At 47.3% G+C, this 14,108-nt stretch overlaps 1 protein-coding gene across 3 annotated transcripts in view; it reads right to left on the bottom strand.

Moving 5' to 3' along the window:
* RRBP1 (ribosome binding protein 1) overlaps positions 1–12,834 on the bottom strand; it is a gene marked incomplete at its 3' end in the record, with an annotated part of 41,940 nt that extends 29,106 nt beyond the window's left edge. For 2 of the 3 annotated variants that reach the window (XM_084246934.1, XM_084246933.1), the window contains exon 1: positions 10,691–12,834. In XM_084246934.1, coding sequence (XP_084103060.1) covers positions 10,691–12,779 — 2,089 coding nt within the window. In that variant the 5' untranslated portion in view covers positions 12,780–12,834. The remainder of the gene's footprint in view (positions 1–10,690) is intronic. The other variant, XM_084246935.1, reaches the window with a different exon arrangement.
* Between the last annotated feature and the right edge of the window lie 1,274 nt (positions 12,835–14,108).

Here is a 14,108-nt window from a genome sequence, read left to right on the forward strand (position 1 = left end):
CAAGGATGGGCACTAAAGCCTCACTTGTCAGGAGGGAAGTGAGACTGGAGCAGGTCCAAGTTTACACAGGCCCTAGGGATCTGGATTCTGTCTCACAGGCAAGGAGCCTACTAGAAAGGAGCAAGGTTTGCATTCAGGAGAAGTTATTTCGGGACATCCAGGAAACAAGGCTGGAGGCAGGCAGATCAGGAAAGAGTCACAGGCCAAGGTTGAAGCCCAAGATGAATATTTAGGAAACTAAGGTGGGAAGACAGAAGGCCCAGGGGTCAGCCCAGGGACTCTGACAGTGGGCCCTGCCATGGCAGTGTGATCCTAATAGCTGGAGGAGAATGCCAATAGCAAACACTCTTATTTTCTCAGGGAATGTCCTGAGAAAAGTAAGTTAGTTCTAAAGGTCTCAAACATATAGATACAGGCAGGCGATACCCTGCATGGTTCCCCCATCAGGAAACCAGACTCCAACCTCCTAGAGACTTCCAGGCCCTGACATCCCCAAATCACCTGAGCCAAACTCAAGTTGAAGGTCCCAAGCCCCCAACGTGAGCTTCCCCTGCAGAGCCTCAAAGCCCCACACTACATAATTTACAGATTGGAGAAAAGCAACCCCTAGTCCAGAGGGCATTCCCCTTAATCTGAAAGACTGGTGGGCACACCCTTGTCTAGAAAGGAGGAACCTGGGCAAGTATCACTGCTGACCTCCCCACTAGCCACATTTTCCCAGTGAGTGACCCTAAAGGGTGTCACTGAGGCCAGGGAAAGCAACCCCTCAAAGAGATGAAGATCTGCCAGATACACCAGAGACTGCTCGGCTGCCCTGCAGCACAGGCAGCACAGGCAGCACGCAGGTGGCCGACTGCAAGCCCAGCTCAAGCACGAAGCCTGGCACTGGCACTGCCCAGGCTGGGAAACAAGACCCTAGAGGCGCAGCTGGCACTTGACTGCTGACTGCCACAGATAATAGCATCTGGCGTTTTAAGTATCCAGCAGTGAAGCCCAAATAATGTCAAGAGCAAAACGATTCGGGGACTCTGAACCCTCTGGTTGGAAAAAAAGTAAATCTGGTAACGAACTAGGAGGTTATGCATTTAATGCTGTCTAGCCCAATGTGAATATTCTATATACTGAATGACTACTTTGACTATTTTTCTTGTTATTCTTTTGCCCCCAGAAATTTAAACAAAACCAATTTTATATCTAAAATAAAAAAACAAAAACAAATTGCATCACAATATTTTAACAAAAGACAACCTCTGGAGAACCTCTGGGAAAGAGCTTTCCTTGGGCTTCCTTAGGCACGTAGGATGTCCTAGGAGATCATGTCTCAAAGGATGAGCTATTTTACCTGATGCCTGCAGTAAATACAAGAAAGTCATAACCATGGGTTTCCTGACCACAGCAAAGTAAAAATCAAAATCAACAAGCAACTGTAAAACAGAGACACGCTGGGGGCGTGGGGTAGGAGGAGCGATTAGGGTCAAAATAAGGGGGGTGGGAATTGTATGGGGACTATAACCAAGATGAAAATGCATACATTGTGCAAAAAATGAAAAATGATGTGAAAAATATATAAAATAAAAAATATATATATATATATATATTTTAAAAAAGGGAGAACCAGGCTGCCATGTTTTAAGGTGACTGAATGGAGATTTCTAGAAGAATGTCAGCAGCAGCTTTTCTAAGACATGGCAGTACCACGCTGATACTTGGCTCACTCCCCTAGGAAGAAAAGGGAGATTTTGGCTTGAAGCACTTACACAGAAAGTAAGAGCTCAAAAGCCCAAGAGACTTTTCTTCAGAGCTTCAGCCCCTCTGAAACTGAGTTAAGTTCAAGTGAAAGACAATCAAACAATCTCCACAAACACCTGCCTGTGCCCTGGCACTAAGGGAGTGAAGCCTGTGCCTAAAGAGGGTAGCTAGGCCTGAGGAAGCCCAGTAGAGAGACTCAGGGTGCTGTGTCCTTCTGCTCCATTTGCTGATGTGTGATTTCTGGGAAGCCTTGAAACACAGCTAAACTTTGGTTTCTGCTTTAGTAAAATGCGGGGGAGGGGGGACTTTATAGAACAGTCAGGGGGAAAATGCATGAAAAAGGAGCTTATAAACCATATTCCCACCAGGAGTACAACAGAGTCACATTCCCAGTGGTGACCCAGCAACAGGCTTCAGGCACAGCAGGTCCACGCTAGATAAAGGACAGGTATGCAGGGGGTGGGCTACAGGGAGGAAGGGGTGTTATTATTATCAAGTCATACCATTTCAAAGGAGAGCCCCTGCTAAGCCAGATAACTTGAATAAAGTTTTAATGATAGGTCTGAAAACTCTTCTCCCGGTGGACTTCATTTAGTATATACCTATTGATTCTCAACTACAAACACCTGAAACTTGTATGTTGCAATGCTATGTTACTTCAACTACAAAAAAGAAAAAACAAAATCTCTTTCCCAGACTATTGGTGACCATGGCCTGTTACCTTACAGAATATGTTCTCTATTTCAAACTGTGGGTATTTCCCATTTGTGCATTTCAACCTGCTCTGGAAGAGGCAGGTGTGGCCCAACAAAGTCTCAAACAGGCAGGCCACTAGCTCCGTCAATGTGGGGGCCAACTTGACCTTTTAGCTTTCCTCAGTTTTTGAAGTAAGGAACCATTTACTTGGTGTCCAGGTGCTGAGACAAGCCTGAGAAGACCTAGGCACCATCCTGCCCCAATCTGGCCCCTCAAAGGACAGGCAACTCCTCTCTGCTGGCCCAGTGCTCTCCAGGGACCCGAGGTCAGGGCTAGGGTGCCTCAGGATGCCTGGAAGGATAGGAGTCCCACTCTGGCATGAGGAGGTCTGTTTAACCAACTCATTAAAAATTTTTTTTCTTTCATTGAAAGAAAAAAAAAACAAACAGAAAACTGGAAAACATGGATGGGAAAAGGGAAGATATTAACATTAACCCATAATCCTATCCCCTCAAGTTGGTCTCTTCCTACCACATGAACTTGTGTGTCTGTCAAGAGTCATCATAGAGAACATTTCTGAGAGCATTTTCTACCTCCTGGAGGGTGTTGGAGCTCTCCTAGCTCTGATGTGATGACCTTCGTGTACACAGTCAGGACAGGTCCAGAATAAAGTCAGCCTACAGTCCAGAAGAGAAGTGCCACACCCAGGGTGCACACCCCATCCAGTTCTGAGAGTCAGAAGTGCAGCAAGGCCCTCCCTCCACACCCTTCTGAGGGATGTGGTGGCTGGCCTGCCACCATCTCAGTATCCCTCAGCGCAACACTGCATGAATCAAGCTCCAGTGGAAGCACGTCACACCAGAGCTATAGGAGTTTCCAGAATGTGCATCCTGCACTTCTCAGGTTGTAGGGTAAATAAAGTATCAGGCTTTTCTGCCCTCCCGCCATTAGGATTGATGATAGATCCTTGTGGCCCTTAATGCATGCCTAATGGCAGACACCTGGAGTAGGGTGTGGGCATACATAGGTAGATACACCTGGGCTGAGAGACTGGGCTTAATAAGGGCAGTGTCACGGGGACACCAGCAGAGCAGAAACCAGAGGAGAGCGAAAGGAACAGAGAAGCAAAGCCAAGAAAGAACGTCAGAGAGAGTGAAGATTTGCTGGGGGCTGGGAGGCCTGCCAGCCTTCCAGCTCCCCGGCACCCCTTCCTGCCATGTACCTGGTAAACTCAATAAAGGCCTGAAAAACCCACTGAGGGCTCCAGAACTCTCCTTTATCTGGTCTGCTAGAATCATAGAGAACCAGATCCGTCCCTTTCTGCCACTACACAGGTCTAAGTCCTTGGCTAATCCAGGGTCCAGCACTGTGAAATCTGGACTCACTCCAGATGTGTAATATTAACATGCCCCCCCCCCCAGCACACGTGCACCAAGCTCAGGAGGCAGAGTATGGGCGGCAAGCTGGCATAATCACGTGAGCAAAGATGAAGCATGAGGACAAAAACAGACCTTTAAAAAGTTCCCATCAAGTACATCTACTTCCTGTAAATGTGGCTTTCCTAATAAACACTGTGTAAGGCAATTATTAGAGAACAAACCAGCAGAGGTCTGGGTGGCTATAGGGTAAATATATTTATGAGGCTTTTTAGGTCACTAGCCTCTGTGGCTATCATCTGTGGCCTTGATCGCGTTAATGCAGAAGGCATGTGTGCCTGATTGTGAACACCTGGAATATGGGAGCGCACACATGTGTAAGTGTGCACACCTGCATCTAGAGACAGGCGAAACGGACAAGCAGCATGACTACAGAGGAGGCGAGACCAAACGACGCGCGCAAGAGAATGCCAGAGAGAGCTTAAAGATTAGTAGGGGGCTGGGAGGCTCGGTTGCCTGCTTGCCTCCCAGCCACCCCTGCCAGGCCCATGCCTGCCTCCTTGAGTGCCAGCCTCCCTGCCTGGTGTGCCTGTGTACCTGGTTCCCTCACAGAGCATTAAAGCCTGAAAAATCCACTGAGGGCACCAGGACTCTCCTTATCCACCTGCTCGAATCGATAGGGAACCTGCCCTGTACATGCAGGCACAACAGTGGTAAATACCCAGAAGCTTTAGTTTGGGGAAATTTCCACTTCCCTATGTTTCCTTGAATTCCCTCTTCTCCAACACTGAGAAAAGAATCTGCGCCCTTTGTTTCACAAGCAAATGATTTCTCCCTATTCCATGCTGGGTTTATAATGCATCCCGCAAATTATCACCATTTCCACATCACCCCACGAGCAGTACAGTCAGAAGGAGAACACTGATATGAAATCTCTTTGGAAAGTGATTTTGGACTACCCTATATTAAAAATATACCTTTGGACTTAGCAATTACACACTGAGGAATTTATAAAGGTACACATCAGTATATGCATGTGACTGCAGTGTTTACTTTAGTCACAGAACACTGTAAGCTCTTAATGTCATTGAAATAATTATGACACATTCAAGCTATGGAGTATGATGCAGCTGAACATGGCAACCCTATGGGTGGGATTCGAAAGATGTCACCAGTACACCTGGAAGCAAAGGAAGCAAGTTCAAATGCTGTGTGTTGCAGCATGCCCCCCACAACCCCCTGGGTATGCAGTACGACAAGCAGATGGTCTCGGAGGCTTTCCTTGGTCAGTGGGTAGTGACTGGAATAGAGTGGGAAGGAGGACTTTCAATTTTCACCTTCCAAGCTTCCATATAGTTTTGCTTACTGGAAGCACATATTTATACAATAATAAATGTTAAAAGGTGAGGATTAGCAAGGCAGGTGTTCACTGTCAAACCTGTCACATGGCACCAATTTGCTCTTGCAAGTAATTCAGATCAGCAATTTTGGAATCGTTCCAACTTGGATGTGCAGATGTCCTGTGCCCACCTCCACACCTGCCAGGTCTCCCTCCCGGTTTCCTGTGAGCGAAGGCCCTGATAGGTTGACCAGATGACAGGTAAGACGCAGACAACTGAGGAAGCAACCCCATTGCTGATGGACCCAGCTCTGCGGCAGGCTTTGCTGCTGTCACATGTTGTGGGTCAGTCATAGACTCTGTGATCTCATTAGTCATATTTCACTGAGATACAAAGGAAATGGCGCATTCACCCACACCCTACTCATGATGTAGGCAGATAGAACACAGAGGGAAGGGCTGGGAAACACCAACGTAGGGCTGCAAACACATGTTCCTTTTCACAGGGACACCCCCAAGGTGACACAAGAGGCTACCTCCCTCCCAATGGCTCCTGCTCACAACAGCACATCCAATAAAACCATGTGCTGCTGGAGATACTCTTCACCTGCACTGTACACAGTGCTCACTGACTACTGAGCACTTGGAATGTGGCTAGTGAGACTGAATCTTGCATTTGATTGACTTTTGACTAATATAAACATTAATTTAATTGGGCCCGCATGACCAATGGTTATCATACTGGATAGCACAGCCCTCAACCCTAGCTCTCTGCAGCCACAGTTAAAAAACTTCAGGCCCTGGAGCCTTTGCCCACTTGAGTCATATTCTCCTCAATTCAGAGAATGAGCTCTTTCCAGGCCTGGTCTATATCCGTGATCCAAAACCCACCCCCAAGCACCTCCGAGATCTATGCAATGCTGTCATCATACTACCACAATACACACACACAACTCCCATCATCTCTGGCCCCCACGTTTCTGAATGTCCAGGTTAGTCAACCTAGCCAGAGTTCTGCCCACAGTTTTGATTTGGGTGTATGTGGTCCCTGGAGAAGCTGGGAGAAGATAGGCCCTGAAAGACACAGAAAAGTTCAGCCCTGATTGGCAGGCAGGAGGTCAAGGGCAGGTTGGCTGCAGCTGACTACAACTTATCCAGCAAAGAGAGGTGTAACTGTATGCAAAGAACATCGTCTGCTTCTCACCTGTGTCTATTCACCCAGCAACATGGTTACAGGTGGAAATGCTAAATATGAGTCAGATTAATTGTGGAACCCTAAACTCCATGTACAAGGTGTAACTGCAGAGAAATGAGACCCATTCCCTAAGTCCCTGGGGACATTCCATGACACCCATAGATTCCTTCCTCAGACCCTACCCTCAAATCATCACAGTTAAGGCTAATGTGACACTGCTAAAAATGCAGAAAGAAGTCAACGGGAGCACAGGACAGGGCATATGGCTGCAAAAGACTGAGGCTTCTTAGAGTGGAGTAGGCCCTGATGAAAAATGACACCCAACTTAAGAATGGCTCTTCAGAGTAAGCCCTGAACTGTGTATTTGTATTTGGAAACACTCAAGTCATGAAAAAAAATGCACATAATGCCTTACTCCATCCTTGGGGCCCAGGTCCTCCACAGATAAAAGCTGCAAGGCTGCTTGAAGCCAAGCTCATGGAGGCATTTTGCCTTCTACTCTGCCACTCTGGCAGTGGTTTAAGGGTTTTTACCACCTCTAAAAGTAGTCCTGAGGCCAATACCCTCTGTATTTCCTGGGAGCAAGTTAGAAATACAGAATCTCTGGCCCCACCCAGAACTACTAAGTCAAAATCTTGAATCTTAGTGGAAACAAAATTCCCAGGCAGTTCTTCTGCATATGGAAGCTTGAGACTCAGGTACTATTTCCCAAGACAGAGGACATCTTGATCTTCATGAAGGAAGGAAGCAGGGAGTGGCCAAAGATGTCATTAACACACCAACATGGGGAAACTAGGTTGTGATCACACAATAAAACTTCAAGAAAATAAAAAAATGTAAGAAAACATTTTCTCCATGTTTCTAGGCACTTAGATACTTTAAAGAATAAAGAAAACTCACTTTTCAGGTGTCATAGTCACATACACTTCCCCAAGTGGCAGTGCTTTCATTTTGGTCTTTTCTGACTTTCCATGTGAGTCAAGTGTCCCCTATTAGCCTTAGGGATGTTCTCATTGCAACCTCAATGGGGGTCTCCCAACATCTGGACTATTACCAATTTCAGCTATCTTTTATGTTTTCTAGGGTCGATTTCTTTTTATATCTAATTCACCCAAACCACACATTTTTAGAAAGGTCCAAACAGACTTTTCCAAATCTTGCACACTCTGCCCAAGATCAATGCCTAAACTTTTCACTTCCGCATTGAAACTGAGGCTGTCAGGTGGGAATAAGTCCACTTCAGGACTATAGCCGGATCCTCCTTTTCACAGCTCTCTTACCAATTTATCATAAAATAGCACACAACACATAACATGAACAAAGCATGACGCACAAGAAAACTCAAAAAACAGAGTCTCAAGAGGAAAGCCAAAAGAAACAACAGAGCAAAGTCTCATTTTTGTAAGAGAAAAGGACTCTCAATCATGCAGAATGCATTCCAAGGGACTCTCAGCAGGTATTGAACTTAAAGCCCCCATATAATATGAGCCTAGGGAAACAGAACAGAGTGGACTGAGGGTAAGTAGAATCAGGCAGCCAGAAAAGATTGCCTCCAGGACCTTCCTCAAACCAGAGCCCCTCACCCCACCGCTGGCAGAATGTTAACAACATAGGCCTGGCAGTCCCATTTGACTGCTCCAGGAGAGACAATCAATTCTAAGCCTGTTGGTGGCACAGGTACTTACCCGGTCTGGACAGACAAACAGACGGACAGACAGACAGAAAGACTAGGCTGAAGCCGGCACTACCCCCAAAACTCCTCCATGCAAAGTTAGCGAGGGATAGCCCCTGGAGGCACAGTCAGCACAACTCCCAGTCCTCCGAGACAAAGAAGCTCGGGCAGCTGCTAGGACTGAGTGGTGGCTCTGTCACCCACCAGGGTGGCCCCTGAGCTCCGAGCGAAGGGGATCCCAGACAAGCCCCCAAATTTGTAAGCGACCAAACCGGGTCTCTCGCTCGCGCCCAGAAAGCCAAACTCTGAATCACGAGAATTGTCTTTACATGAAGGAGTTTTATTCGAGACAGCCATCAAGGGAGTCGGTGGGATAGACACCCCAAAATAACCGGCTCCCTGAATGGCAGGAGTGCTGGGATTTTATAAGGGGCGAAGGAATGTGAGGGAAATCAGGACTTCACATTTCCAGGTCCGAGGAGGTGCCAGGCAGTCTAGGTGACAGGAGTCAAGGTGTTTGACTTTCCCAGTGGGGTGTTTTCTCAGCAATCAGCGGATGTTTGTTTCTGATGCCACTATCAACTCAGAGAGACACAGAGAATTTTATTAGGGATGTAACACAATCAGTTTTCCAAGTTCCCAGGAATATAGGTGAAGACAGTTAACAGTTAATCATCAGGAAGGGACAGGGTGTACAACTGAGTAAACAGTAACAGTAACAGTAAACAGGACTGAAGAAGGAATGCAATTCATGGGTTAGAGTTTAATTCCTCTTATTCCTAACTTTTAGTCTAGGGATGTTTTCTACTGCAAAATGGAGGATCCGGCTACAGGACCACCCTATTCCCTGACCTGGCTGGTATTGGGCCCGTGCCCTACTTTGTAATTACAGTAACTTGGGAATGCAGTCACACATTGGACAGAAGTGGCCGTACAAAAGCCACTTAAAAATATGTTCAATAATCTTACCTATTTTCCCCTCCAGATGGAACCTTTAGCCATAGAAGGGTTACTTTGACACAGCAGTTTTGTTAAGTTAAGGGGGGGGTGGCATTGAAATTCTGCTTGAAGAACAGCAAACCACTAAATTAACTTGGGAATAACTATGATTTTATCTATATAATATTTCATATTTCTTAATCTGGACAATATTTTTTTTCTCTGGTCAAATTTCCTCTTCTACCACCTCAGTAAAGTTGCTATGGGAGTTCACACAAGTCATAAGGTTGGGTTTTCTTCCAAACAAGGTTTTTATTATTGCAAATTAGGATAATTTTGTCTTCCTTTCTAAGATTATCATCACATCTCTGGTTCATGCCACCTGTTTCAGATGTCTAAGGCGACACTTGGTAATGATGGCTGCCGGACCCAGGAAGCTCTGTTCTGAAAACACCTGATGTGGGAGAACCAGAGAACAGGCTGGCTCCCATACCAGCCATCTTCCTATTTCAAATCAAACCTTAAGGCAGGGCAGGTCCCATGCCTTCAGCCTACGCGAGCGGGGAGTTGGGGCTTTTCAAAGGGCTTGAGGTGAGTTGACCTTTGGGGTCAGGCAGGCTGGTCTTATATCCTTCAGTAGGAGCCCAAAGCTGTTCACACAGCAGGATTCCTCTAACTTGGCACAAGGTGCCTCCCCCACCCCCAAAAAAGTTGGGGGCAAGAGGAAACCTAATACAGCTTCACAAAGGGGCAAGAGAGGGAAATCCAACAGAAAACATAAGGCCATGAGTGACCAGACACAAACTTTCAGAACCCTTAAGATATCTTGAAAGGTAAATGCAACTAACTCTCCAAATCAACTAATAACTATATAAAAACTTAGTAAAAAAAGAAAAAAAAAAAAGACCACACGACTGCTGGTTGAGCAGTAACCATGGAAGAGGAACTCACTGGCCCAAATTCTATAGTACTATGCACCATGAAGATAACGGAAAATTCATGTTCTATATAGTCCATTAAATAATTGGGGTGGGGACAGGGAAGAGGGAAACTGGGGAGGAGGGTGGAGGAGTGTGGATACTGCTGCTCCTTAAAAACAAAGAAACCAGTAAAGCTATGCTAAAGTACCAGGTGAGGGAATAACACAGAACAGGCCAATGGAAAGCAATCAGATGTTTAAATAAGACCTGCCAAGACACGGACCTGCTCCAGACTGTGGGGTGGGTAGAACTATTGCTCATAATCCCTCACCTCTCCTTGTACTCACACCTTTCCCAGGTCACTCTGTAGTCCCTCCCACTGTAGACAGTGGACTTCTGACTCCTCAACACAGGCTCAGTCATATGACTTGCTCTGGCCAATAGGGGGTTGGTGAACTGTGCCCTGTATAGCTCACCCATAACCACAAAACTCTGCCCTTGCGTATCAGAAGCCTCATTCTGGGCCCAGAAATGAACACAGGTGTGACAGACCTATGCTCGACCTGTATGTATCAAGGAGCCAATCCTGGTTCAAGTGCAGTGTAGACTCACCAAACTGAGACCACACAGCTCCGTCAGTTCAACAGAAGCACAAGCCAGAGTGACTGCTGCTGTGAGCAGCAGTCTGGCTTATTTGTTACACAGCCTTGAGGCAACTGCTAACTGATACAGATGGCTTCCTCAAAGAAAATCCACGAAAGATAGCTTTTCTTCCAAGTTCATAAAGAAATCACGTTAACTCACCAGGGTCACCTCCTTTCTTCTTTGAACCAGACTTCTTCTTTGCAGAAGCCACTTGCTTTGGTGCCTCCTGGCTCTGGATCACATCTGCATTTTTGCCCTGGTTAGGAGCTGATTCTGCCTTTTTACCCTGATTGGCAGATGCATCCTTTTTGCCCTGGTTGGGGGATCCTTCTGACTTTTTGCCCTGGTTTGGGGTTCCCTCTGCCTTTTTGCCTTGATTGGAGGCCTTCTCTGTTTTTTTGCCCTGGTTCTGGGCCCCCTCTGCCTTTGTTCCTTGATTAGCAACTGAATCAGCCTTTTTGCCCTGGTTCTGACCCCCCTCTGCCTTTTTGCCCTGGTTCTGACCCCCCTCTGCCTTTTTGCCTTGGTTCTGGGCTCCCTCTGCCTTTTTGCCTTGGTTCTGTCCCCCCTCTGCCTTTTTGCCCTGGTTCTGTCCCCCCTCTGCCTTTTTGCCCTGGCTCTGGCCCCCCTCCGCCTTTTTGCCCTGGTTAGGGCTCCCCTCTGCCTTTTTGCCTTGGTTCTGGGCTCCCTCTACTTTTTTGCCCTGGTTCTGGGCACCCTCCGCCTTTTTGCCTTGGTTCTGGGGCCCCTCTGCCTTTTTGCCCTGGTTCTGGGCCCCGTCTACTTTTTTACCCTGGTTCTGGGCAGCCTCTGCCTTTTTGCCCTGGTTCTGGGCCCCCTCTACTTTTTTACCCTGGTTCTGGGCTCCCTCTGCCTTTTTACCCTGGTTCTGGGCTCCCTCTGCCTTTTTACCCTGGTTCTGGGCTCCCTCTGCCTTTTTACCCTGGCTCTGGCCCCCCTCTGACTTTTTGCCCTGGTTAGGGCTCCCCTCTGCCTTTTTACCCTGGTTCTGGGCCCCCTCTACTTTTTTGCCCTGGTTCTGGGCCCCCTCTGCCTTTTTGCCCTGGTTCTGTGTCCCTTCTCCCTTTTTGCCCTGGTTCTGGCCCCCCTCTGCTTTTTTGCCCTGGTTGGGGGTCCCCTCTGCCTTTTTGCCCTGGTTCTGACCCCCATCTGCCTTTTTGCCCTGGTTGGGGGTCCCCTCTGCCTTTTTGCCCTGGTTCTGGGCAGCCTCTGCCTTTTTGCCCTGGTTGGGGGTCCCCTCTGCCTTTTTGCCCTGGTTCTGACCCCCATCTGCCTTTTTGCCCTGGTTGGGGGTCCCCTCTGCCTTTTTGCCCTGGTTCTGGGCAGCCTCTGCCTTTTTGCCCTGGTTCTGGGCCCCCTCTACTTTTTTACCCTGATTCTGGGCCCCCTCTGTCTTTTTCCCTTGATTCTGGGCCCCCTCTGCCTTTTTGCCCTGGTTTTGGGCAGCCTCTGCCTTTTTGCCCTGGTTCTGGGTCCCCTCTGCTTTTTTGCCCTGGTTGGGAGTTCCCTCTGCCTTTTTGCCCTGATTCTGGCCTCCTTCTCCCTTTTTGCCCTGATTCTGGGCTCCCTCTGCCTTTTTGCCCTGGTTTTGGGCAGCCTCTGCCTTTTTGCCCTGGTTCTGGGCACCATCTGCCTTTCTGCCTTGTGCAATGGCTGGGGTACCCTTGGCACCCACTGGGGGCACAACCACCATAGGTACTTCCTTGGGAGCGGTTTCCAAGATGGCAGCTTTGGAGGCAAGAACCTGGATGGAATTTACTACAGAACTGACTGCTGGTTCCACCTTTGCCACTTTTTTCTCCTTCTTCTTCTTGTCTTTAGGGGAAGAGGCCAGCTTCTCTTGGGGCATGGCTGGTACTGGGGCTACAGGGGCGATGACCGCAGAGGGCTGGACTTGGGTTGGAGCCACAGCTGCGGCAGGTACCCGCACTGCGTCTTTGAGGAGGATGGTCACGTTGGGGGTTGACTCATGATCAGGTATCTTCCCATTTGGTTTCTCTTCCTTTTTCTTGGTCTTTCCTTTCTTTTCCACTGTCTTCTCCTTCTTTTTCTTTTCTACTTTCTGGTGGTGAGTTTTTGCCATCTCCTTGCGCTGGTTGGCTAGGGCTTCCTCATACGATGTCTCCTTCATGGAGAAGGTAGACACCAGGAAGATGCCAATGGCAGAAACAACCATGAATCCACCAAAGACCACAACTCCCAAGGTTTGAGTGTCGTAAATATCCATCCTGGCGTGCTTTTATTTCACCTGCCAAAACATACATGTAGATTATGTTTTGTAGAAATTTAGGCTTCTGATAATTTCTATCCTCACCCCCTCCATCAAACTTAGGGCCTCACCAATTCCTCAGACTAATAAAGTGAAGGCAAAACAAACCCAGGCAAACTCAGATATCATGCATTCTTACCTGTGCCTCTTTAGAAGTTAATAATTTTTACACAAGATGTGAACAATCCATATTTAAGCCAGGTCATACAAAGCAATAGAGAGATGGCAAAGCATAGGTCTGTAACTGGAATATATACAACCCACTATCCCAATTCAATCCACCGCAGAGGCTAAAGACACACATGAGCACAAGCACGGACAGGTGTGAGACAATGGGGAATGGTCAAGACTGTGGTAAAAATGCCCCACTAAATTAGGAAGCAGATGTTCCCCAGGCATACATGATTGATATAGCAATATGAGCATACTGAAGGATCTTTTACTTTTTCGTGTTAGGCCAAAAATCTTTTTTCTCAATGTGAAACTGATTGATTTTGAAAATGCCATGAGCCAAACCAAACACATCTGCAGTTTTTTGGCCACATTCATTATGGCCAGCAGGCCCCTGATATGACTTCTCTATCCTGCTGATTCCCTCTTTCCCAGTGCTGATAAACACAACTATCCAAAGAAGCCAACCTTTGCCTTACAATGCTACGACGTGATAGAGGACTTGGTGAGAAAACTGGCTTTTTGCCAGGGATAGCTACTGAAGAGTTATGGAAAGAACCTGCTGCCTGCACACTGGGAAACAGGAAGCATCAGTCTTAGGAACTCCACCAAGGCAAAGACTTCAGGTTAGAATTTTACATCCACAGACTGTGAGGAAGAGGAGGGTGGTATCACCAGGACAAATTCTTGCCTGAGGAGGGGACCCTTAGTGTGATGACACACTCTAAGAGGATGAAGCACCCCTGCCCACCTCAACGGACCAAAGTCCAAAGGGTCAGCAGCAGCCAGGTCCACACCTTCCTGGTTCTTCAGTGAGGAACTGTAAGATGTTTATTTGGATACACTCAACTTTTAGCAACTAATTTTGATGCTTTATTACATTCTCAATGCGTTAAACTACAGAGTGAAAAAAAGCCTCACCGCACTAAAGAGGATGAACAATGGAATTAGCGAACCAAACACTAGCATAAGGAGAGTAAGGGCAAGTGGAAGGGGAAGTGAAGGGAGAAAGGTGAATGATTACCCCCTAAAATCTCTGGGCAAAATGATAGGCTGGGTCCAGGCTTATCAATGACTTAGAAGTTAAGGCTCCTTTTTTGAGTAGGAATGAAGGGA

This window comes from Talpa europaea (assembly GCF_964194135.1).
Source record: "Talpa europaea genome assembly, chromosome: 11".
Taxonomy (NCBI): domain Eukaryota; kingdom Metazoa; phylum Chordata; class Mammalia; order Eulipotyphla; family Talpidae; genus Talpa; species Talpa europaea.